General features: G+C 36.6%; 2 protein-coding genes across 2 annotated transcripts; both read right to left on the reverse strand.

Annotated features, from left to right (window-relative positions):
• Nucleotides 1–3768: 3768 nt before the first annotated feature.
• On the reverse strand, nucleotides 3769–4379 carry LOC147607674 (pathogenesis-related thaumatin-like protein 3.7). The gene is made up of 2 exons (XM_086790796.1): nucleotides 4322–4379; nucleotides 3769–4223 (listed from the first exon to the last, which is right to left on the reverse strand). The coding sequence occupies exons 1-2, from the start codon at nucleotides 4377–4379 to the stop codon at nucleotides 3769–3771; spliced, it is 513 nt and encodes a 170-aa protein (XP_086646922.1).
• A 13933-nt stretch (nucleotides 4380–18312) lies between these two features.
• On the reverse strand, nucleotides 18313–18919 carry LOC147607675 (pathogenesis-related thaumatin-like protein 3.7). Its single transcript, XM_086790797.1, has 2 exons — nucleotides 18862–18919; nucleotides 18313–18767 (listed from the first exon to the last, which is right to left on the reverse strand). Exons 1-2 carry the CDS (start codon nucleotides 18917–18919, stop codon nucleotides 18313–18315), a joined length of 513 nt encoding a protein of 170 aa, XP_086646923.1.
• Nucleotides 18920–26561: the final 7642 nt, after the last annotated feature.

The raw sequence follows: 26561 nt of genomic DNA on the forward strand, positions 1-26561 counted from the left end.
TTTCTCAAAAAATCAAGTTAAGCTCCATATTATGTGAACATTTAAGGTACAAAGTGGGAATCTCATATGAGTTTATATGTAAAAGATATTAGCATTTTATGGAATCAGTTCAAATTTGGGACAGGGTGTATACATTGACTTTGTACCTAAGAAAATGAGGGTTTGACTATCTAATGCTTAATCAAATTATGCAACTATATTTCTAACTTTGAATATGATGTTCCAACAAAACAACTTGAAACGAAATTCCTTCATTTACTAGGAGAGATTAGCCACTAAAGGTAAACAAATGCCTGTTTTTTTACTGTTTATAGGGTGCCTGAGTGGACAAAACTGGGCACCCTGATCTTGCAACCACCCAAGAAGGTTTTAAGCCTAAAAAGAAGGCCAAGTGTCACTATCGTATGAAACAAGGACACTATATAAATGAGTGCAAAAAAAGGCTAGAGAAGGAGAAAAAGAAAGCATTGAGCATGGTTGTTGGCTGATGCATCTACACCAAGTGCAGAGAAGAAGAAATCTACAAGTTTTTCTCAAGATGTAGATTGGGCATGAACTGTACATTTTTTGTAGTTATGACCCTTCTGTTCATGATGTATGCACTTGGGGGATTCACTAAATGTAAATCCTCTATATCACGTGCGTTTAAGGCCTAATTGAAAAACCCCTTATCTGTAAGTTTTGCATGAATAAAACACACCCTTTATCTATTCAATCTATAAATACCCTCTTTAAATGTTACCCTTCTATATGTAAAAAATGTGTAAAAACGGATATTTAAAAACTCCTTATGTTGAACCCACGGGCTATGCTTACATATTTATGAGTGACCCCGTAGAGTATATGCATGTGAGGTGGCCGAATCAGATGCTTGGTACTTTGACATTGGTGCTAGTATAAGCACATTACTTCACAAAAAAAAGTGCTCATCTATGGAATCTATCCCAAGTGCAGGAACTGTCACATGTGCAAATGGTGCCTCTCAGATCCTCTCAAAGGAGTTAGTAGAGTTGTGCTCACTGCTACAAATGGGGGCGCATTTACTCTTTCTAAAGTTTTATATGTGCCAGGTATTAAGATGGTGAAATTTGTGGATGATAGATGTACAGTTCAGGATAAAAATGATGTTTATTCTTTCATTTTCTTAGGTACCTTGTTTCATGGCCTATACAAGATGGATGTATTTGAGAAGTTGCAGTATGATGCTTGCTTAGTCTCTACAACTCGTGCTATGAGTCATGCAAAATTATGGCATACATGATTTGGCCATCTGAATTATGGCAGTTTGTTATGCCTTCAAAGGCATGATATCGTGTCATCTGAGTTGCCAACTCTTGAGACTCCTACTAGACATGTATGTGAGGAGTGTATTCTTGGTTATATACATCGGGCATCATTTCCAAAGGATGGATCTTTGAGAGCTATTAAGAAATTATAGCTTATACATAGTGATGTATGTGGTCCTATGAGGACACTATCTATTGGGAAAAATTTCTATTTCGTCACTTTTATTGATGATTACTCGAGAGATAGCTGGGTGTATCCATTAAAGCAGAAGTCAGAGGTTTTTATGTGCTTTAGGCACTTTGTACACATGGCTAAAAATGCATGTGAATGTAAGGTTGGCACCTTTCATTCAGATCGAGGGGGGGAGTATATGTCCAAGGAATTTCATGCATATATGGTTGAAAAAGACATAAGGCATTAATGTACAATGCCATACACACCTCAGCAAAATGGTGTGGCTGAGAGGAAGTATAGGTCCCTCACAGAGATGGCATGATGTATGGTGAAATCCCAAGATTTATCTCATGGTTTTTGGTTAGAGGCAACTATGTGCGTAAACTGTGTTAAAACAAATGCCCTACCAAGGCCTTGCAGTCTAAAACTCCTTATGAAGCTTGGCATGGCAGGAAGCCTTATGTGGCTCATTTGCATATTTTTGGTTTTCTTGCTTATGCTCTTGTGCTTGAGCAACAACATAGTAAGCTTGATAAGGCCGTTGTTATGGGCTACCACACCTCCAAGAGGAAACTCAACACATTCACCTAAAGGATGAGCAATAGATCACAAATGTCATAGGGCACTTACCAATGCTTCAAACTTGAGTCCCTTGAGGCCTCCAAGCTTTCTTGTTAAGCTCCAACCTCCAACCTCCACCTCCACGCTATCACCGTAGAGTTGCACGCTTTCCTCTACAAATGGGTGCTTGTATTCTTTGATGATATTTTGATATATAGCAAATGGGAGAAGGAGCACTTGATGCATGTAAGGATTGTTTTGGATGCTTTAAGAGCCAATGTTAGGATCTTTTGACGATTGGTGGTTTCAAAGACACGTCTACAACAATTATTAGTGAAAATTAAAGGAGAGCATTTGTAAAATTGAATGACAATTTAAAGACTCTAAATCATAGTAAACATGTTACACATCCCAATCATAATCCAAATTAATGATTCAAAATACCAAGCCTCTAATTCAAAATACCAAGCCTCTAATTCATATGGCATAAATAATATAGCTTTAATGTGCCAAACAGCTTTCTCTCTCTCTCTCTCTCTCTCTCTCTCTCTCTCTCTCTCTCTCTCTCTCTCTCTCTCTCTCTCTCTATTTCATTATCTCGAAAACCTCTCGAGAAATTACAAAACATGATAAATCCTCAAACTTTGACATGATAATGCAAGGGGGTGTGAGCAAGAGAGCGGGTGGGGTGAGTAGAGAGTGAGAGAGATGAGTGATGAGTGAGGGGACAAGGGAGTGGCATTGCATGCAAAACTAGGTGGTTTTGTGTATAATACGACCCCCCCCCAAGCCTAGTTTTGCATGGAATAGCACTCCACAAAACCCCAAAAAACTTGGAAAAACCTCAAAAAAACCTGCTTCTGACATGTGGGAGTCACATTCCTTCTCCTTCAGTATAGATATAGATATAGCAAGACTAACACATTTAAAGTAAGGATCTTTTGATGATTGGTGGTTTTAACGATGCATCTTAAACAATTATTGGTAAAAATTAAAGAAGATGGAGCATTTGTAAAATTAAATGACAATTTAAAGACTCGAAATCATAGTAAACATGTTACACATCCCAATCATAATCTGGTTAATAGAGAGGGTTAAATTTCCATTGATGACCCTCCTCTAAAGCACATATAATTGCTTAGGGTAATGGAGAGATGTGCTATTTATAAATTAGGAAAACATATTTTGAAGGAAAAAACCTCACTTTTAGAAGCAAAATGTAGCTAAGGATTTATTAGAAAGGTGTGACACCATATGAGAAGACTTCTTTATTAATCACTATGGCTCCTAACGGCTCCCCAACATGGAAAAAAATAATAGCTTGTGATCCACAAAGGCTCTTGAAAATTCGTCTCATGATAGGAATTTTTTTCTTGATGCATAGGAATTTTTTTCTTGTGGTCCGATTGATCACTCTTTTGATGGTCAGAGACATGTGCGTAGGCGAGAGCGAGAGAGAGAGAGAGAGAGAGAGAGAGAGAGAGAGAGAGAGAGAGAGAGAGAGAGAGAGAGAGCTTTCGGTCATAGAGAGGAGAAATTCTCTCGATCCCAGTCAACTGCGAGAGAGAGAGAGAGAGAGCTTTGTGCATCTTCTGTAAACAATTTTATTTTAAAATGCTAATAAGCTTAGCTTTTGTGATGTTGGCCATTTTTTATTTTTTTGCGCCCCTATTACTATGAGTTTTACAAAGGACCTCCACATTATTTAGTAAAGGGCATGCATGCATAACACAAGTGGCATGGAGCTCATGAGGCGCACATGTAGACGTCGTAGTCGGTGCCCGTGGCGCAGGCCTTGGTCTCGTCGGGGCCTCCGGTGTAGTAGCAGGCGCCGGAGTTGGCGTCAGTGCACTCGACGGTGGGGCAGTTGCCGTTGGTGGGAACTGCACTCATGGCGCCGTTATAGCCGGCGATTTTGGAAATGTCGTAGTAGTCGTTGCCGCCGCTGCTGTCGACCGTAATCTCGAATTGCGTGACGCCGGAGGGAGGCCCTGTGTTGCAAGCCTGCCCGCCGCACCCCGTGTTTGTAATCGCCCACATGGTGGCCCCCACCCAGCTCCCCGAGGCGTCCACCGACCATGTGCCGCCTGAGCCTTGCTCCGAGCATGCTCCGCCCACGTTGGGCACCCAATACTTGAAGCACACCGTGGAGCTGCACTGGTTGTGCATGCGTATTGTCGTTGCCTCCGCTCTCATCATCTCTGCAATATGCAAGTAACGACAGCAGACGACGTCATTCACGTCAAACCAAGCGCGCATAGTACACACACACACACACAGATCAATATAGGTGCCTTACCGAAGCTAATGAAGCAGTAAGTCACCATTACACACAGTATCGCCTGCACTCTAGCCATGGCTGCTGCTGCTGCTGCCTCCGCCAAATTCAGCTAAAATTGGTGTGTTTTGTGGAATCACCTTGTCGCGCAGCTCTGTTTATATAGGCAATCTATGCGTGCATTTTAGGCTTCTATTTTCTTGCAGGGGCGGGTCATTTGCCTGGTTTCATGAAGTGCGCCTCCTTTTTCAACACGTTCTCAACTTTCCGTTTCATGATTGAAGAGAGAGGAGTTACAACACAGCTGCTATTGACAATATGTCCCCCAATTTTGGTTTTCTCCATGAAGAGAAAGTTGAGTTCTGTCCCGGGTACCAGGGAAAAGAGTTCCCAGGCCCCCTAGATAGTGCTCATGCAAAATACAATTTAGACACACCACTTACACACCCAATATGAAATTGCCTTTTACAGATTCAGCAGTCTTTAAAGAAGACTTGAAATGAAACCATAGTATTTCGAATCATAATCCTCCAAAATACCCATATCCTCCTTGACATACGCATGCATGGGTATCCTAGCCACCCGCGAGCCCGTGCATCGCCTGGTGAGACCCTCTAGGATCCTCCTTGGGTGTCCTAGCACTTCACTCAGGGATCACTTCATCGGCACTACTCGCCCATCGTACTGAAAGCACACCATTTTAACCATATGGAGGCTGGTCAAGACCTTGGCAAGCTTTGCCACTTTGAGTGACATCATTTGATAACTCCTTGCCAAAACTGTTGCAAACGAAACTCTCCTTAGTTTCAACCATAGGCTAAATGCTTCCTCCAGCATTCTTGTGTAAGAGAGTCCTTTTCAAAAAACAGAGTTTCTATGCAAGTGATAATTTTCCGTTGAATTTGATTCCACAAGACCCTTTTTCTCGAGTACAGACTTTCTTAGTAAAAATCATGAATCTCTTAATAGGGTAATCCACCCATCAATTTCAATGAATTTCTGACAATGATTTTGGATCTAAGGAGAATTTTGTAAATCGGCCGGTAGTCCATTCTTCTTACTGAAGAAATGGGAATGGTCACAAGGTTTTACTTAATTTTTGGTTCGAGAGATGGGCAAGCATCTTACTGGCCCACCATTCTCACGTGGTCGTGGTCTTACTATAAATTACTCGGATTTGATTCTTAAGGATTTTTCTTAAGAAATGGGAATGGTCACAAGGTTTTACTTAATTTTTGGTTCGAGAGATGGGCAAGCATCTTACTGGCCCACAATTCTCACGTGGTCATGGTCTTACTATAAATTACTCGGATTTGATTCTTAAGGATTTTTCTTCTATTTATCTGATAAATTAACGACGACGATTTCCAATTGTAAGAGAAAAATCCAAAATTATGAAAATTTATTCTTTCCTGGTCACAATAGAATTATAAATAGTTCTATTCAAGAATAATGGAATTTTATAAAGATAACTCTCCTTCCAATAATCTATTTATGAATATGCATACATCATTTTATTGATTTATTCACATAAAAATATCTTAAAATATTCTTTTCTTCATTTTGATCCTTACTATTAATATACCATAATTTTCTACATGAAATTATGGTGAAAACTTCTTTTTTCATACCGAATTTAATTCATGCATTTTTCTACTTAAAGTACGATGAAAAATCCTATTTTAAATAAATAAAAATATCCATATTTTAAAATATGCCAGAATTTCTTATTTTAATCTTTAAAATATTTATATCTTGAATATCATGGGAATTCCTCTTTTTTCATCTAAATTTATGCATGAAAAAATAAATATAACAAAAATTCATCTTTCTCTATTTAAATAATTATGCATAAATATCATAAAAAAAATATTTTTCATAAATGTGATAAAAATCATTCTTTTTGCATAAAAATATATAGGCCTAGAATATGATGGGAATTTCTCTTTTGTATTATTAATTTTATGCATAAAAATAAAAATTTTCTTTTTTTTCATGAAAAGTTTGCCATAGCCTCGCTCTGCAGTTACTGAGAATGTTCAATTTTCTAACTTAAATGAATACACATAATTTAAATGTGATAGGAACTCCTCTTTTAAGCTAAAATTTTATTTATGCATTCATAACATAATTATAAACATAATTATAATCATAATTATGATTAATTCTCTTGATTTAAAACATCCATTCATCATTTCTATAGGAGAATTCATATAAAATGTTAGCATAACACTCTTTCAACTTTAAAATGAGTTTATAGAATTTTTCTAAATCATAAACAAGCTTAAAGAATTAATCATCATTTTTACTAGATTAAAATCATAAAAATACCTAATCTTTTTCTCTAGCTTGTCAAGCTTAGAGTTTTAATTAAGATATTGAGTTTATCATTAAGAACCATTCTTCTAACAAGGATCTAACGATAAAGATGATTAATCTTTCCAAGAAAAAGAGGTTTACTAAAAACACTATAATTAATGTAAGATTCCTCCCTCCAGCTTTTGAGGTGTATAGGTGTAAGAACCTTCCCTTATAATCTTATAATTATTCCTCTCTCTGAAATAAAAGAAAGATCCTATTTTGCCCTATTTTGGCTTGGAGAGAAAATGTCTAGAGGGAGGTAATCCAAAATTGAGATATTTTTGGATATAAAAATCCTCCTAGTGTCTAAAATGGTTTCCCTTGAAACAGAAATTCAAAAAGAACTTTCCAATGTACAATTGGAATTAATTAACAATATGTATAAAGGACCTTAGCCTAAGGGTCTAGATTTTCAAAAAATTTTGAATTATGGTTTAATTAAGGTTCCTATGGGGGCCAATAGGATGAATCCAAATGTGGAGAGGAGATAAATCCACTTTAAAAAAGAAAAATATCCAAAAATGAGTAAATGCCCACATAAGATGAAGAGTTGACTGAGTACAAGGTTTATTAGTAAAAAACTATGAATATTACTAAAAAATGAGATATTTTGGGTATAATGACACATTTTTGACACCTTGGTAAGGAGAAGGGGGCTCTTCAAGGAGGCACCTATTTGATATGTGTGGAGGAAATTTAAACTCAAAAATATCGTGATATTTTTATCTCTCCTCTCTCCTGGATCAAACCAAATCAAAAGGGAGCCAAACTAGATCCAAAGTCCAAATTCAACCAAACTGAACTTGGAAAATCTAGAAACTAGTTGGACTTGGTTAGAGGCCTCTCTCACCTATAAATAGATCTTTAGCCCTTTGTTAAAAAATATGAGAACTATACCATGCCAGTATTATACTGAAATAATGATATTTTTTATTATCCTCTACAATTTGGAGAGAATGGAGTTTCTCTCTCTCTTCAACCTTCTTTGGAGCCTTCCTCAACATACTAACCAATTGATTGGGTGGGGGCCTCTCTAATGACTAAAGAATCAAGCAAAACAAGAGGTAAATTGTGAGTTTATGGTCTTTTTCTTAATCTCAAAATGTTTCTCACTTCTCAACCCCTCTCAATCTTGAGAAGTATTCAATTGAATGGCTCTTTAATGCAATTGAAACTCTGTAAAGAATTTTAGTGATAAATTTTATAAAGTTTTCATTTATGCCTAAATTAAATGTTTTTTTTAAAGCATATCTCTCTCTCCTCCAAAGAATGGCCATTCCTATGACCTATTCTATATTCAAATGATGCTTATCATGAAGCAATTCTGAAAGTAAATTCTATGCTTATCAAATTTGAGGCGGCCAAAAAGAAGTGGCTTTTTAATACTTTTATGCTATTTAATTTATTGAAAACTTGGAAATCAAACCCATAATTGGGTATTGATCCAAATAATAGTTATTCTATTATATGGTACTACTAAACTTTATGCTTTCAAAAATATTGAAAATTATCAGTAATATTAGCAGAGCTATGGCAAAATTTTTGAAAAATTAACACATAAATCATTTTCATTCATAATATGAAAAGAGGACTTCCTACCATATTCTAGGATTAATCATCCTAGGTCAATTGAATAATTCTCATCATAATCATGAAAAAAATGATTTTAATGTTTATGCATAAATAGGTAATTAGCAAAAAGAGGAATTTCTAGTACCTCATTTTTATGATGAAAGAGAAATTCCCACCATATTTGGAATTCCATCATTTAGGTGGAAAAAGAGAAATTCCTAGCATATTGGAATTAATGGATATTTTATTTAAATTGAAAGATAAAATTTAGATTACTTTATTTTATCTATGAAAAATATTTTAATGGTAAAAGAGAAATTCCTATGACATTTGGAATTCCATCATTTAGATGGGAAAAGAGAAATTCCTAGCATATTGAAATTAATGGATATTTTATTTAAATTAAAAGATAAATTTCAGATAAATTTATTTTATGTATGAGAAATATTTAAATGGTAAAAGAGGAATTCCTATGACATTTGGAATTCCATCATTTAGATGGGAAAAGAGAAATTCCTAGCATATTGGAATTAATGGATATTTTATTTAAATTCAAAGATGAATTTTAGATAAATTTATTTTATCTATGAGAAATATTTAAATGGTAAAAGAGGAATTCCTATAACATTTGGAATTCCATCATTTAGATGGGAAAAGAGAAATTCCTAGCATATTGAAATAAGGGATATTTTATTTTAGATGAATTTATTTTATGAGAAATATTTGATGATAAAAGAGGAATTTCGATGACATTGGAATGCAAATAATCAAATGCAGAAAGAGGAATTCCCATGGTAATTGAGATCCAAGAAATTAAATGGGAAGAAGAGAAATTTTTAGTATAATTCAATTTAATTTTATGATTATTTATCAAAAGTTGAAATATGGGTAGAGTTGATTTCTGTAAATCCCATGAATTCTTTTATTCAAAAGAGGAATATTGAATATAATTCAATTGACGAATTGAGAAGGAATATGGAAATAGTCGTCGAGAAAAAGAACCTTTAATTAGGCTAAGCAATTGGTAAAAATTTAGAGAAAGTTCCATTATCGGTATCAAACTAGAAAAAGCTTTTAAATGGGAATAGCATGTGAATGGATGTGATAAGATAAAAATAGGATGCGATAAGATGTAAATGAAATGCGATAGGATGTGAATAGATGTGATAAGATGTAAATGGGATGCGATAAGATGTGTATGGGATGTGATAGGATGTCAATGGATGTAATAAGATGTAAATGGGATGCGATAGGATGTGAATGGATGTAATAAGATGAAAATAGGATGTGATAAGATGTGATGTAATGGAAATGGATGTGGATGTGGATGATGAGATGAGAATGAGGTGAGAGGATATGTGAAAGGGTGAGATGGGGAGTACATGGATGTGGATGTGGATGTGTATGTGAAAGAAGGGATATGTATGTGTATGTGAAAGAATGGATGTGGATGTGTATGTGAAAGAATGTGATGTGATGTAAATGGATGTGTATGTGAAAAAATGTGATGTGATGTAAATGAATGTGGATGTGTATGTGGAAGAATGTGATGTGATGTAAATGAATGTGGATGTGGATGTGAAAGAATGGATGTGGATGTGTATGTGAAAGAATGGATGTGGATGTGTTGTGAAAGAATGGATGTGGATGAGAATGAGATGTGATGTGATGTAAGGGGATGTGGATTTGTTTGTGAAAGAATGCATGTGGATGAATGGATGTGGATCAGAATGAGATGTGATGTGATGTAAGGGGATGTGGATGTGAATGTGATGTAGATGCGGATAAGATGTGGTGTGATGTAAAGGAGATGTGGATATAAATGTGATGTAGATGCGGATAAGATGTGGTGTGATGTAAAGAGATGTGATGTAATGTGAAATATATGTGGATGTGAAGTGATAGATGTGAATGTATGGATAGATGTGGGTAGTCGTACATGTGAATGGTTGGATGGATGTGGATGAATGAGATGAGATGTGTATGAATGAGATATGATGTGGATGTGATGTAATGTGGATAGAATGAATGAAATATGATGTGGATAGATGTGATGTGATGTAATGGGATAGAATGTATGTGATGGGATGGTAATGAGAATGAATGTGATGGATATGAATGAATATGATGTAAATAAATATGATGGACATGAATGGATGTGATGTGATGTAATGGATGTGAATGGATGGATGGGATGTGATGTAATGAGATGTGATGAGATGTGATGTGAATCAGATAGATGTGAATGAATGGATGAGATGTAATGTGATGTGAATCGAGATGTGATGCCATGTGAATCAGATAAATGTGAGTGAATGGATGAGATGTGAATGAATGAGATGTGATGCCATGTGAGATAGATGTGAGTGAATGAATTAAGTAATGTGGACGGATGTGGAACAATGTGAAAGACGAGAGTTCATTATAGAAACTGTATTTATGACCTCTTTTTAAACGACTGTTTTATGTCAATAATGCTGGGGAAGCATTATTGACCATCTTGTGATTGAGGTCGTGGAGACCTAATTGATAAAGTTGCAACAGCCGATGGAGAGTCAACGGAGGACGTCTCGTGTTAGCAAGGTCGGTCGAGGTCTTGACCAACCTCGGTTCGATTTAAATGGTGAGCTTCCAGTACACTGGACCAAGCGGCCTATGAGTGAAGCGCTAGGTGACCTACGAAGGATCCTAGAGGGTGCTCACCATATGGTGCTCGGGCTTTAGGTCATCGAAGATACCCACACGTTTATCGTGGAAGATATTAGAGATCTGTTGGTTGATCTTGCGATCTTCAACAACGGAGATTCCATCTTGATTTTTATAAGTGAATATATTGCCGAGTACTATGAGCATCATTTTTATAAGCGAATATATTGCCGAGTACTATGAGCTAGGAACTATCGAGAAGGCCCCTAAGTGGACAGGTGGTGTTCTGGTTGCCAATGATGCCATAGGTACTCCCATGAAGGAATGATTGGAAATTAGGATTCAACCAGATATTTTTGGAGGATTATGATCATTGATACTATGGTTTCATTAAAAGACTGTTTTAAAGACATCTGAATTTGCGAAAAAAGGCAATTTCATATTGGCTGTGTAATTGGTGTGACTAGCTTTAAGTTTGCATGAATATCTGGCTAGGGGGCCTGGGAACCATTTTCCATGGTACCCAGGACAAAACCTAACCAAATTTCTAATTGGATCCCATCACTACAGTGGTTGGATGGTTGGCTAAGCCATGGGACTGATGGGGTTAGGCTGGACTAATGGATCCATAAAATGAGACTCAATTCTGTTATAGTACAATAGATGAAGGAAATCCCGGCGGATAGTAATTGTTCTATGGAAAAGAATCAACAGTTGCGCCTCTCGATGGGAAAAAAAGCGTTGGTCTCGATGATCCAAGTGCAAGTTTCTTCCTTGATCTGACCAAGTGACTTACGAGTTCAGTCGGATCAGTTTGGTCAGTAATGACCTTGACTACGTTAGAGTAAAAATATCCTGGAGGAATCGCCTGTGCTTTCCGGGTGAGGGAGGTTTTTCCGGGTTTGGTTTTTGGAAGAACCGAGGGATTAGTCTCTCCGCAGATCCGTGGTGGGCAAGCCCCCGAGTGAGGGACCCTGCCCCGCGCAAGGAGTGCAACTTTCGCTGCTGCTAGCATCCCCGAATCCGTTGTGCAGAGGGGGCAGGGATCTTTCAACTAATCATAAAGATTAGTATTAAACCATTTAAGCATTATGAATCATTAAGAAAACTTGATTTCAAGAAAAAACCATTTAATTGAAAGCTTCCCAAGCATTAGAGGGGTTGGAAAGAAGAAAATCATTGAGAAAGATAGAAAAACCATTGAATTAAGGCTTACCTTTGATTTTGGCTTGATTCTTTTGGAGAGAAGTGAAGCCCACAAAGCAAGGTTTGGCCACCAAGAATTAAGAAGCTCCAAAGCTCCCAAAAGTAGAGGCAAAATAGAGGGATAATAGAATTACACTAAAATGAAGATAATACTAGCATGTAATTTCTCAAAGATGAAAATACAAAGGAATGAGGGTCTATTTACAGGTGAGGGAGGCCACTAACCAAGTCAAACTGAGGTCTAGAGGCTTCCAGCTCCAGTTTGATCTAGTTTGAATAAAATTTATCCAGTTTGGCTCCCATTTTTTATCTAGTTTGCATAAGGAGAGAGGAGAGATAAAAATATCTCATTTTTTGAATTAAAAATTCCAAGTAATGATGAGAAAAATGTGCCTACTTCATGGGGCGTCTTTTTCCTTACTGAGGTGTCAAATTTTGATTTTTTTGGTAATAAACCTTCATTTTTAATAATAAACCCAGTACTCAGTCAACTCTTCATCGTAAGTGAGGGATATATTTCTTATATTCTTTGCATTTTTGTTATCCCCACACTTGGATTAATCCTGTTGGCTCTTTAGAACCTTATTTGTACCTTAATCAAAAATTTCTGAAAAGGTGGACCCTTAGGCTAAGGCCTTTAATACACATATTCAACTAATTTCTAATGCACATTGGAAAATTCTTTTTGAACTTCTATTTTAGGGGAGTTCATCTTAGATATTAGGAGAAACTTTGTAACCAAAAATATCTCAGTTTTGAATTACCTCTCTCTCTAGGCTAAAACAAGGGAAAACAATATTTTCTTGCATTCTGAAATAGGGGATGATTACAGGGGACTGAGATGAGGGCTTATAAATCTTTTAGGCTGAGGAGGAACCTTACAGATCATCATACATCAGTAACACTCTATTCTCTACTCTATGCTATTTTTCATACACTTTACAGGTGATTCAGTCTAGTTGGCAGCCATCCGGGGTTGCATTTAGTGAATACGACAGTACTTGCAGTGTGCTGAAAGCTTTTGCATTTAGTAGATAGTCATGGCTGGCAGTACTGATGTATTCAACATGTTGTCTACTGAGGACAAACTTGACAGGACTAACGACCCATTATGGTCCTATATGATGAGGCATGTACTGGTTGCTAAAGGCCTTTGGAATGTGGTCAGTGGTAGTGAAACTCGTCCTATTTCACAACTACCAGTGCAACTAGGTGCTGCAGGCACATGTAAAGTAGAATCTGATACAAATGTGGATTCTCCACATGCACCACCAGCACCTCCCACTGCTACTCAAATGAGATGGGATTGAAGAGATGCACAAGCACATGCATTGCTTACACTTTCCGTGAAGCGAAGCATTATTCCTCATATTCAGTCATGTAAGACTTCAAAATAGGCATGGGATGCACTTGTTGCATTATACTAGGTGCACAATGAAGCACGTGTTACATATCTACACAAACAATTGGATTCTGATCACATGAATGAGGGAGACTCAATGGACAGCTTCTTGACCAAGATTAAAGATTCTAAGGAGTACCTCGCTAGTGTGGATGAGATATATCCTAATAGTACATTGGTGCCCAAAGTTCTCAATGCATTGCTGGATTCTTATTAGAGTTTTGCCTCTACCCCTAGACTCATGAAGGGAAATCCAAATTCCCTTACATTTGATGAGCTGGTTTCAATACTCTTGCAAGAAGAGCAGTCTAGGCAAAACAAATTTGTTATGTGAGTTGGTGACCAAGCTTTTGTTGCTAGTCTTAGAAAGGCAAAAGTAAAGCTTCTTCGCATGGTGGCTATAAGCCAAAATTAGAATCCTCAGGTAAGGATGTAGAGAAAGAGGGTTGTTGCAAGATCAGGGTGTCCAGTTTTATCCAGTTTTATCCAGTTTATGCTAGACTGGGACAATGCTTGGAGAGCAAATTTTGGGGGGCAAGGTACTTAAGATGAGATCAAGCAAATAATAGAAAATACACTTGTCCTTAAATTAACCCAATATAACTTAAATTAATATAAATTAGCCTAGTTAATCAAAATTAATCAAAAATATGATGAAATGATAAACAAATGATCTTTCCATACTTAGAGTGATCCAATTTATTTTTTCATAGATGCACCATTACAAGTACACTAGTCCCTATAGGTTTTAGATGATTCACATCAAAAATGTAATTTTACTAATTAGATTATTAATATTTACAGGCCTTCTGATAGTCTGGAAGAATTTTGAAAAAGAGATCATTAAAAATCCAACCATTGGATTTGTAATTTTTACTAACCACCACATTCTACTAATGTCTTAGTATCTACCCACTCTTTTGATCTACAAGATTGAGGATTTTAAGTGGTAGCTATTGTGGGTACAAAAAGTGGCGTATATTATAACATTTTAAAGACCTTGAAATATTTAAAGAAAATAGATAAATGTCTTAAAATTTTCTCAAAAAATCAAGTTAAGCTCCATATTATGTGAACATTTAAGGTACAAAGTGGGAATCTCATATGAGTTTATATGTAAAAGATATTAGCATTTTATGGAATCAGTTCAAATTTGGGACAGGGTGTATACATTGACTTTGTACCTAAGAAAATGAGGGTTTGACTATCTAATGCTTAATCAAATTATGCAACTATATTTCTAACTTTGAATATGATGTTCCAACAAAACAACTTGAAACAAAATTCCTTCATTTACTAGGAGAGATTAGCCACTAAAGGTAAACAAATGCCTGTTTTTTTACTGTTTATAGGGTGCCTGAGTGGACAAAACTGGGCACCCTGATCTTGCAACCACCCAAGAAGGTTTTAAGCCTAAAAAGAAGGCCAAGTGTCACTATCGTATGAAACAAGGACACTATATAAATGAGTGCAAAAAAAGGCTAGAGAAGGAGAAAAAGAAAGCATTGAGCATGGTTGTTGGCTGATGCATCTACACCAAGTGTAGAGAAGAAGAAATCTACAAGTTTTTCTCAAGATGTAGATTGGGCATGAACTGTACATTTTTTGTAGTTATGACCCTTCTGTTCATGATGTATGCACTTGGGGGATTCACTAAATGTAAATCCTCTATATCACGTGCGTTTAAGGCCTAATTGAAAAACCCCTTATCTGTAAGTTTTGCATGAATAAAACACACCCTTTATCTATTCAATCTATAAATACCCTCTTTAAATGTTACCCTTCTATATGTAAAAAATGTGTAAAAACGGATATTTAAAAACTCCTTATGTTGAACCCACGGGCTATGCTTACATATTTATGAGTGACCCCGTAGAGTATATGCATGTGAGGTGGCCGAATCAGATGCTTGGTACTTTGACATTGGTGCTAGTATAAGCACATTACTTCACAAAAAAAAGTGCTCATCTATGGAATCTATCCCAAGTGCAGGAACTGTCACATGTGCAAATGGTGCCTCTCAGATCCTCTCAAAGGAGTTAGTAGAGTTGTGCTCACTGCTACAAATGGGGGCGCATTTACTCTTTCTAAAGTTTTATATGTGCCAGGTATTAAGATGGTGAAATTTGTGGATGATAGATGTACAGTTCAGGATAAAAATGATGTTTATTCTTTCATTTTCTTAGGTACCTTGTTTCATGGCCTATACAAGATGGATGTATTTGAGAAGTTGCAGTATGATGCTTGCTTAGTCTCTACAACTCGTGCTATGAGTCATGCAAAATTATGGCATACATGATTTGGCCATCTGAATTATGGCAGTTTGTTATGCCTTCAAAGGCATGATATCGTGTCATCTGAGTTGCCAACTCTTGAGACTCCTACTAGACATGTATGTGAGGAGTGTATTCTTGGTTATATACATCGGGCATCATTTCCAAAGGATGGATCTTTGAGAGCTATTAAGAAATTATAGCTTATACATAGTGATGTATGTGGTCCTATGAGGACACTATCTATTGGGAAAAATTTCTATTTCGTCACTTTTATTGATGATTACTCGAGAGATAGCTGGGTGTATCCATTAAAGCAGAAGTCAGAGGTTTTTATGTGCTTTAGGCACTTTGTACACATGGCTAAAAATGCATGTGAATGTAAGGTTGGCACCTTTCATTCAGATCGAGGGGGGGAGTATATGTCCAAGGAATTTCATGCATATATGGTTGAAAAAGACATAAGGCATTAATGTACAATGCCATACACACCTCAGCAAAATGGTGTGGCTGAGAGGAAGTATAGGTCCCTCACAGAGATGGCATGATGTATGGTGAAATCCCAAGATTTATCTCATGGTTTTTGGTTAGAGGCAACTATGTGCGTAAACTGTGTTAAAACAAATGCCCTACCAAGGCCTTGCAGTCTAAAACTCCTTATGAAGCTTGGCATGGCAGGAAGCCTTATGTGGCTCATTTGCATATTTTTGGTTTTCTTGCTTATGCTCTTGTGCTTGAGCAACAACATAGTAAGCTTGATAAGGCCGTTGTTATGGGCTACCACACCTCCAAGAGGAAACTCAACACATTCACCTAAAGGATGAGCAATAGATCACAGATGTCATAGGGCACTTACCAATGCTTCAAACTTGAGTCCCTTGAGGCCTCCAAGCTTTCTTGTTAAGCTCCAACCTCCAACCTCCACCTCCACGCTATCACCGTAGAGTTGCACGCTTTCCTCTACAAATGGGTGCTTGTATTCTTTGATGATATTTTGATATATAGCAAATGGGAGAAGGAGCACTTGATGCATGTAAGGATTGTTTTGGATGCTTTAAGAGCCAATGTTAGGATCTTTTGACGATTGGTGGTTTCAAAGACACGTCTACAACAATTATTAGTGAAAATTAAAGGAGAGCATTTGTAAAATTGAATGACAATTTAAAGACTCTAAATCATAGTAAACATGTTACACATCCCAATCATAATCCAAATTAATGATTCAAAATACCAAGCCTCTAATTCAAAATACCAAGCCTCTAATTCATATGGCATAAATAATATAGCTTTAATGTGCCAAACAGCTTTCTCTCTCTCTCTCTCTCTCTCTCTCTCTCTCTCTCTCTCTCTCTCTCTCTCTCTCTCTCTCTCTCTCTCTCTCTCTCTCGTTCTATTTCATTATCTCGAAAACCTCTCGAGAAATTACAAAACATGATAAATCCTCAAACTTTGACATGATAATGCAAGGGGGTGTGAGCAAGAGAGCGGGTGGGGTGAGTAGAGAGTGAGAGAGATGAGTGATGAGTGAGGGGACAAGGGAGTGGCATTGCATGCAAAACTAGGTGGTTTTGTGTATAATACGACCCCCCCCCCCAAGCCTAGTTTTGCATGGAATAGCACTCCACAAAACCCCAAAAAACTTGGAAAAACCTCAAAAAAACCTGCTTCTGACATGTGGGAGTCACATTCCTTCTCCTTCAGTATAGATATAGATATAGCAAGACTAACACATTTAAAGTAAGGATCTTTTGATGATTGGTGGTTTTAACGATGCATCTTAAACAATTATTGGTAAAAATTAAAGAAGATGGAGCATTTGTAAAATTAAATGACAATTTAAAGACTCGAAATCATAGTAAACATGTTACACATCCCAATCATAATCTGGTTAATAGAGAGGGTTAAATTTCCATTGATGACCCTCCTCTAAAGCACATATAATTGCTTAGGGTAATGGAGAGATGTGCTATTTATAAATTAGGAAAACATATTTTGAAGGAAAAAACCTCACTTTTAGAAGCAAAATGTAGCTAAGGATTTATTAGAAAGGTGTGACACCATATGAGAAGACTTCTTTATTAATCACTATGGCTCCTAACGGCTCCCCAAACATGGAAAAAAATAATAGCTTGTGATCCACAAAGGCTCTTGAAAATTTGTCTCATGATAGGAATTTTTTTCTTGATGCATAGGAATTTTTTTCTTGTGGTCCGATTGATCACTCTTTTGATGGTCAGAGACATGTGCGTAGGCGAGAGCGAGAGAGAGAGAGAGAGAGAGAGAGAGAGAGAGAGAGAGAGAGAGAGAGAGAGAGAGAGCTTTCGGTCATAGAGAGGAGAAATTCTCTCGATCCCAGTCAACTGCGAGAGAGAGAGAGAGAGAGAGCTTTGTGCATCTTCTGTAAACAATTTTATTTTAAAATGCTAATAAGCTTAGCTTTTGTGATGTTGGCCATTTTTTATTTTTTTGCGCCCCTATTACTATGAGTTTTACAAAGGACCTCCACATTATTTAGTAAAGGGCATGCATGCATAACACAAGTGGCATGGAGCTCATGAGGCGCACATGTAGACGTCGTAGTCGGTGCCCGTGGCGCAGGCCTTGGTCTCGTCGGGGCCTCCGGTGTAGTAGCAGGCACCGGAGTTGGCGTCAGTGCACTCGACGGTGGGGCAATTGCCGTTGGTGGGAACTGCACTCATGGCGCCGTTATAGCCGGCGATTTTGGAAATGTCGTAGTAGTCGTTGCCGCCGCTGCTGTCGACCGTAATCTCGAATTGCGTGACGCCGGAGGGAGGCCCTGTGTTGCAAGCCTGCCCGCCGCACCCCGTGTTTGTAATCGCCCACATGGTGGCCCCCACCCAGCTCCCCGAGGTGTCCACCGACCATGTGCCGCCTGAGCCTTGCTCCGAGCATGCTCCGCCCACGTTGGGCACCCAATACTTGAAGCACACCGTGGAGCTGCACTGGTTGTGCATGCGTATTGTCGTTGCCTCCGCTCTCATCATCTCTGCAATATGCAAGTAACGACAGCAGACGACGTCATTCACGTCAAACCAAGCGCGCATAGTACACACACACACAGATCAATATAGGTGCCTTACCGAAGCTAATGAAGCAATAAGTCACCATTACACACAGTATCGCCTGCACTCTAGCCATGGCTGCTGCTGCTGCTGCCTCCGCCAAATTCAGCTAAAATTGGTGTGTTTTGTGGAATCACCTTGTCGCGCAGCTCTGTTTATATAGGCAATCTATGCGTGCATTTTAGGCTTCTATTTTCTTGCAGGGGCGGGTCATTTGCCTGGTTTCATGAAGTGCGCCTCCTTTTTCAACACGTTCTCAACTTTCCGTTTCACGATTGAAGAGAGAGGAGTTACGACACAGCTGCTATTGACAATATGTCCCCCAATTTTGGTTTTCTCCATGAAGAGAAAGTTGAGTTCTGTCCCGGGTACCAGGGAAAAGAGTTCCCAGGCCCCCTAGATAGTGCTCATGCAAAATACAATTTAGACACACCACTTACACACCCAATATGAAATTGCCTTTTACAGATTCAGCAGTCTTTAAAGAAGACTTGAAATGAAACCATAGTATTTCGAATCATAATCCTCCAAAATACCCATATCTTCCTTGACATACGCATGCATGGGTATCCTAGCCACCCGCGAGCCCGTGCATCGCCTGGTGAGACCCTCTAGGATCCTCCTTGGGTGTCCTAGCACTTCACTCAGGGATCACTTCATCGGCACTACTCGCCCATCGTACTGAAAGCACACCATTTTAACCATATGGAGGCTGGTCAAGACCTTGGCAAGCTTTGCCACTTTGAGTGACATCATTTGATAACTCCCTGCCAAAACTGTTGCAAACGAAACTCTCCTTAGTTTCAACCATAGGCTAAATGCTTCCTCCAGCATTCTTGTGTAAGAGAGTCCTTTTCAAAAAACAGAGTTTCTATGCAAGTGATAATTTTCCGTTGAATTTGATTCCACAAGACCCTTTTTCTCGAGTACAGACTTTCTTAGTAAAAATCATGAATCTCTTAATAGGGTAATCCACCCATCAATTTCAATGAATTTCTGACAATGATTTTGGATCTAAGGAGAATTTTGTAAATCGGCCGGTAGTCCATTCTTCTTACTGAAGAAATGGGAATGGTCACAAGGTTTTACTTAATTTTTGGTTCGAGAGATGGGCAAGCATCTTACTGGCCCACCATTCTCACGTGGTCGTGGTCTTACTATAAATTACTCGGATTTGATTCTTAAGGATTTTTCTTAAGAAATGGGAATGGTCACAAGGTTTTACTTAATTTTTGGTTCGAGAGATGGGCAAGCATCTTACTGGCCCACAATTCTCACGTGGTCATGGTCTTACTATAAATTACTCGGATTTGATTCTTAAGGATTTTTCTTCTATTTATCTGATAAATTAACGACGACGATTTCCAATTGTAAGAGAAAAATCCAAAATTATGAAAATTTATTCTTTCCTGGTCACAATAGAATTATAAATAGTTCTATTCAAGAATAATGGAATTTTATAAAGATAACTCTCCTTCCAATAATCTATTTATGAATATTCATACATCATTTTATTGATTTATTCACATAAAAATATCTTAAAATATTCTTTTCTTCATTTTGATCCTTACTATTAATATACCATAATTTTCTACATGAAATTATGGTGAAAACTTCTTTTTTCATACCGAATTTAATTCATGCATTTTTCTACTTAAAGTACGATGAAAAATCCTATTTTAAATAAATAAAAATATCCATATTTTAAAATATGCCAGAATTTCTTATTTTAATCTTTAAAATATTTATATCTTGAATATCATGGGAATTCCTCTTTTTTCATCTAAATTTATGCATGAAAAAATAAATATAACAAAAATTCATCTTTCTCTATTTAAATAATTATGCATAAATATCATAAAAAAATATTTTTCATAAATGTGATAAAAATCATTCTTTTTGCATAAAAATATATAGGCCTAGAATATGATGGGAATTTCTCTTTTGTATTATTAATTTTATGCATAAAAATAAAAATTTTCTTTTTTTTCATGAAAAGTTTGCCATAGCCTCGCTCTGCAGTTACTGAGAATGTTCAATTTTCTAACTTAAATGAATACACATAATTTAAATGTGATAGGAACTCCTCTTTTAAGCTAAAATTTTATTTATGCATTCATAACATAATTATAAACATAATTATAATCATAATTATGATTAATTCTCTTGATTTAAAACATCCATTCATCATTTCTATAGGAGAATTCATATAAAATGTTAGCATAACACTCTTTCAACTTTAAAATGAGTTTATAGAATTTTTCTAAATCATAAACAAGCTTAAAGAATTAATCATCATTTTTACTAGATTAAAATCATAAAAATACCTAATCTTTTTCTCTAGCTTGTCAAGCTTAGAGTTTTAATTAAGATATTGAGTTTATCATTAAGAACCATTCTTCTAACAAGGATCTAACGATAAAGATGATTAATCTTTCCAAGAAAAAGAGGTTTACTAAAAACACTATAATTAATGTAAGATTCCTCCCTCCAGCTTTTGAGGTGTATAGGTGTAAGAACCTTCCCTTATAATCTTATAATTATTCCCCTCTCTGAAATAAAAGAAAGATCCTATTTTGCCCTATTTTGGCTTGGAGAGAAAATGTCTAGAGGGAGGTAATCCAAAATTGAGATATTTTTGGATATAAAAATCCTCCTAGTGTCTAAAATGGTTTCCCTTGAAACAGAAATTCAAAAAGAACTTTCCAATGTACAATTGGAATTAATTAACAATATGTATAAAGGACCTTAGCCTAAGGGTCTAGATTTTCAAAAAATTTTGAATTATGGTTTAATTAAGGTTCCTATGGGGGCCAATAGGATGAATCCAAATGTGGAGAGGAGATAAATCCACTTTAAAAAAGAAAAATATCCAAAAATGAGTAAATGCCCACATAAGATGAAGAGTTGACTGAGTACAAGGTTTATTAGTAAAAAACTATGAATATTACTAAAAAATGAGATATTTTGGGTATAATGACACATTTTTGACACCTTGGTAAGGAGAAGGGGGCTCTTCAAGGAGGCACCTATTTGATATGTGTGGAGGAAATTTAAACTCAAAAATATCGTGATATTTTTATCTCTCCTCTCTCCTGGATCAAACCAAATCAAAAGGGAGCCAAACTAGATCCAAAGTCCAAATTCAACCAAACTGAACTTGGAAAATCTAGAAACTAGTTGGACTTGGTTAGAGGCCTCTCTCACCTATAAATAGATCTTTAGCCCTTTGTTAAAAAATATGAGAACTATACCATGCCAGTATTATACTGAAATAATGATATTTTTTATTATCCTCTACAATTTGGAGAGAATGGAGTTTCTCTCTCTCTTCAACCTTCTTTGGAGCCTTCCTCAACATACTAACCAATTGATTGGGTGGGGGCCTCTCTAATGACTAAAGAATCAAGCAAAACAAGAGGTAAATTATGAGTTTATGGTCTTTTTCTTAATCTCAAAATGTTTCTCACTTCTCAACCCCTCTCAATCTTGAGAAGTATTCAATTGAATGGCTCTTTAATGCAATTGAAACTCTGTAAAGAATTTTAGTGATAAATTTTATAAAGTTTTCATTTATGCCTAAATTAAATGTTTTTTTAAAGCATATCTCTCTCTCCTCCAAAGAATGGCCATTCCTATGACCTATTCTATATTCAAATGATGCTTATCATGAAGCAATTCTGAAAGTAAATTCTATGCTTATCAAATTTGAGGCGGCCAAAAAGAAGTGGCTTTTTAATACTTTTATGCTATTTAATTTATTGAAAACTTGGAAATCAAACCCATAATTGGGTATTGATCCAAATAATAGTTATTCTATTATATGGTACTACTAAACTTTATGCTTTCAAAAATATTGAAAATTATCAGTAATATTAGCAGAGCTATGGCAAAATTTCTGAAAAATTAACACATAAATCATTTTCATTCATAATATGAAAAGAGGACTTCCTACCATATTCTAGGATTAATCATCCTAGGTCAATTGAATAATTCTCATCATAATCATGAAAAAAATGATTTTAATGTTTATGCATAAATAGGTAATTAGCAAAAAGAGGAATTTCTAGTACCTCATTTTTATGATGAAAGAGAAATTCCCACCATATTTGGAATTCCATCATTTAGGTGGAAAAAGAGAAATTCCTAGCATATTGGAATTAATGGATATTTTATTTAAATTGAAAGATAAAATTTAGATTAATTTATTTTATCTATGAAAAATATTTTAATGGTAAAAGAGAAATTCCTATGACATTTGGAATTCCATCATTTAGATGGGAAAAGAGAAATTCCTAGCATATTGAAATTAATGGATATTTTATTTAAATTAAAAGATAAATTTCAGATAAATTTATTTTATGTATGAGAAATATTTAAATGGTAAAAGAGGAATTCCTATGACATTTGGAATTCCATCATTTAGATGGGAAAAGAGAAATTCCTAGCATATTGGAATTAATGGATATTTTATTTAAATTCAAAGATAAATTTTAGATAAATTTATTTTATCTATGAGAAATATTTAAATGGTAAAAGAGGAATTCCTATAACATTTGGAATTCCATCATTTAGATGGGAAAAGAGAAATTCCTAGCATATTGAAATAAGGGATATTTTATTTTAGATGAATTTATTTTATGAGAAATATTTGATGATAAAAGAGGAATTTCGATGACATTGGAATGCAAATAATCAAATGCAGAAAGAGGAATTCCCATGGTAATTGAGATCCAAGAAATTAAATGGGAAGAAGAGAAATTTTTAGTATAATTCAATTTAATTTTATGATTATTTATCAAAAGTTGAAATATGGGTAGAGTTGATTTCTGTAAATCCCATGAATTCTTTTATTCAAAAGAGGAATATTGAATATAATTCAATTGACGAATTGAGAAGGAATATGGAAATAGTCGTCGAGAAAAAGAACCTTTAATTAGGCTAAGCAATTGGTAAAAATTTAGAAAAAGTTCCATTATCGGTATCAAACTAGAAAAAGCTATTAAATGGGAATAGCATGTGAATGGATGTGATAAGATGAAAATAGGATGCGATAAGATGTAAATGGAATGCGATAGGATGTGAATAGATGTAATAAGATGTAAATGGGATGCGATAAGATCTGTATGGAATGTGATAGGATTTCAATGGATGTAATAAGATGTAAATGGGATGCGATAGAATGTGAATGGATGTGATAAGATGAAAATAGGATGTGATAAGATGTGATGTAATGGAAATGGATGTGGATGTGGATGATGAGATGAGAATGAGGTGAGAGGATATGTGAAAGGGTGAGATGGGGAGTACATGGATGTGGATGTGGATGTGTATGTGAAAGAAGGGATATGTATGTGTATGTGAAAGAATGGATGTGGATGTGTATGTGAAAGAATGTGATGTGATTTAAATGAATGTGGATGTGGATGTGAAAGAATGGATGTGGATGTATATGTGAAAGAATGGATGTGGATGTGTTGTGAAAGAATGGATGTGGATGTGTTTGTGAAAGAATGGATGTGGATGAGAATGAGATGTGATGTGATGTAAGGGGATGTTGATGTGTTTGTGAAAGAATGCATGTGGATGAATGGATGTGGATCAGAATGAGATGTGATGTGATGTAAGGGGATGTGGATGTGAATGCGATGTAGATGCGGATAAGATGTGGTGTGATGTAAAGGAGATGTGGATGTAAATGTGATGTAGATACGGATAAGATGTGGTGTGATGTAAAGAGATGTGATGTAATGTGAAATATATGTGGATGTGAATGTATGGATAGATGTGGGTAGTCGTACATGTGAATGGTTGGATGGATGTGGATGAATGAGATGAGATGTGTATGAATGAGATATGATGTGGATGTGATGTAATGTGGATAGAATGAATGAAATATGATGTGGATAGATGTGATGTGATGTAATGGGATAGAATGTATGTGATGGGATGGTAATGAGAATGAATGTGATGGATATGAATGAATGTGATGGACGTGAATGGATGTGATGTCATGTAATGGATGTGAATGGATGGATGGGATGTGATGTAATGAGATGTGAATGGATGGATGGGATGTGATGTAATGAGATGTGATGAGATGTGATGTGAATCAGATAGATGTGAATCAGATAGATGTGAATCAGATAGATGTGAATGAATGGATGAGATGTAATGTGATGTGAATCGAGATGTGAATGAGATGTGATGCCATGTGAATCAGATAGATGTGAGTGAATGGATGAGATGTGAATGAATGAGATGTGATGCCATGTGAGATAGATGTGAGTGAATGAATTCAGTAATGTGGACGGATATGGAACAATGTGAAAGACGAGAGTTCATTATAGAAACTGTATTTATGACCTCTTTTTAAACGACTATTTTATGTCAATAATTTTGGGGAAGCATTTTGATCGTCTTGTGATTGAGGTCGTGGAGACCTAATTGATAAAGTTGCAACAGCTGACGGAGAGTCAACGGAGGACGTCTCGCGTTAGCAAGGTCGGTCGAGGTCTTGACCAACCTCGGTTCAATTTAAATGGTGAGCTTCCGGTACACTGGATGAGGGACCAAGGAAGCGGCCTATGAGTGAAGCGCTTGGTGACCTACGAAGGATCCTAGAGGGTGCTCACCATATGGTGCTCGGGCTTTAGGTCGTCGAAGATACCCACACGTGCATCGTGGAAGATATTAGATCAAGGAGTAAGAGTTGTTTTCTGAAACCGGGCATAGATCTGGTTGATTGACCTTGCTAGTTCTCAAACGGATGAGTCCATGGCTTTTTTATATAGATCTGTTGGTTGATCTTGCTGATCTTCAACGGAGATTCCATCTTGATTTTTATAAGTGAAAATATTGCCGAGTACTATGAGCATCATTTTTATAAGTGAATATATTGCCGAGTACTATGAGCTAGGAACTATCTAGAAGGCCCCTGAGTGGACAGGTGGTGTTCTGGTTGCCAATGATGCCATAGGTACTCCCATGAAGGAATGATTGGAAATTAGGATTCAACCGGATATTTTTGGAGGATTATGATCATTGATACTATGGTTTCATTAAAAGACTGTTTTAAAGACATCTGAATCTGCGAAAAAAGGCAATTTCATATTGGCTGTGTAAATGGTGTGACTAGCTTTAAGTTTGCATGAATATCTAGCTAGGGGGCCTGGGAACCATTTTCCATGGTATCCAGGACAAAACCTAACCAAATTTCTAATTGGATCCCATCACTACAATGGTTGGACGGTTGGCTAAGCCATGGGACTGGATGGGGTTAGGCTGGACTAATGGATCCGTAAAATGAGACTCAATTCTGTTATAGTACAATAGATGAAGGAAATCCCGGCGGATAGTAATTGTTCTATGGAAAAGAATCAATGGTTGTGCCTCTCGATGGGGAAAAAAGCGTTGGTCTCGATGATCTAAGTGTAAGTTTCTTCCTTGATCTGACCAAGTGACTTACGAGTTCAGTCGGATCAGTTTGGTCAGTAATGACCTTGACTACGTTAGAGTAAAAATATCCTGGAGGAATCGCCCGTGCTTTCCGAGTGAGGGAGGTTTTTTCGGGTTTGGTTTTTGGAAGAACCGAGGGTTTAGTCTCTCCGGAGATCCGTGGGTGGGCAAGCCCCCGAGTGAGGGACCCTGCCCCACGTAAGGAGTGCGACTTTCGCTGCTGCTAGCACCCCCGAATCCGTTGTGCGGAGGGGGCAGGG

This window comes from Cibotium barometz, chromosome 55 (genome assembly GCF_041138505.1).
Source record: "Cibotium barometz isolate CiBa-2024 chromosome 55, ASM4113850v1, whole genome shotgun sequence".
Lineage (NCBI taxonomy): Eukaryota > Viridiplantae > Streptophyta > Polypodiopsida > Cyatheales > Cibotiaceae > Cibotium > Cibotium barometz.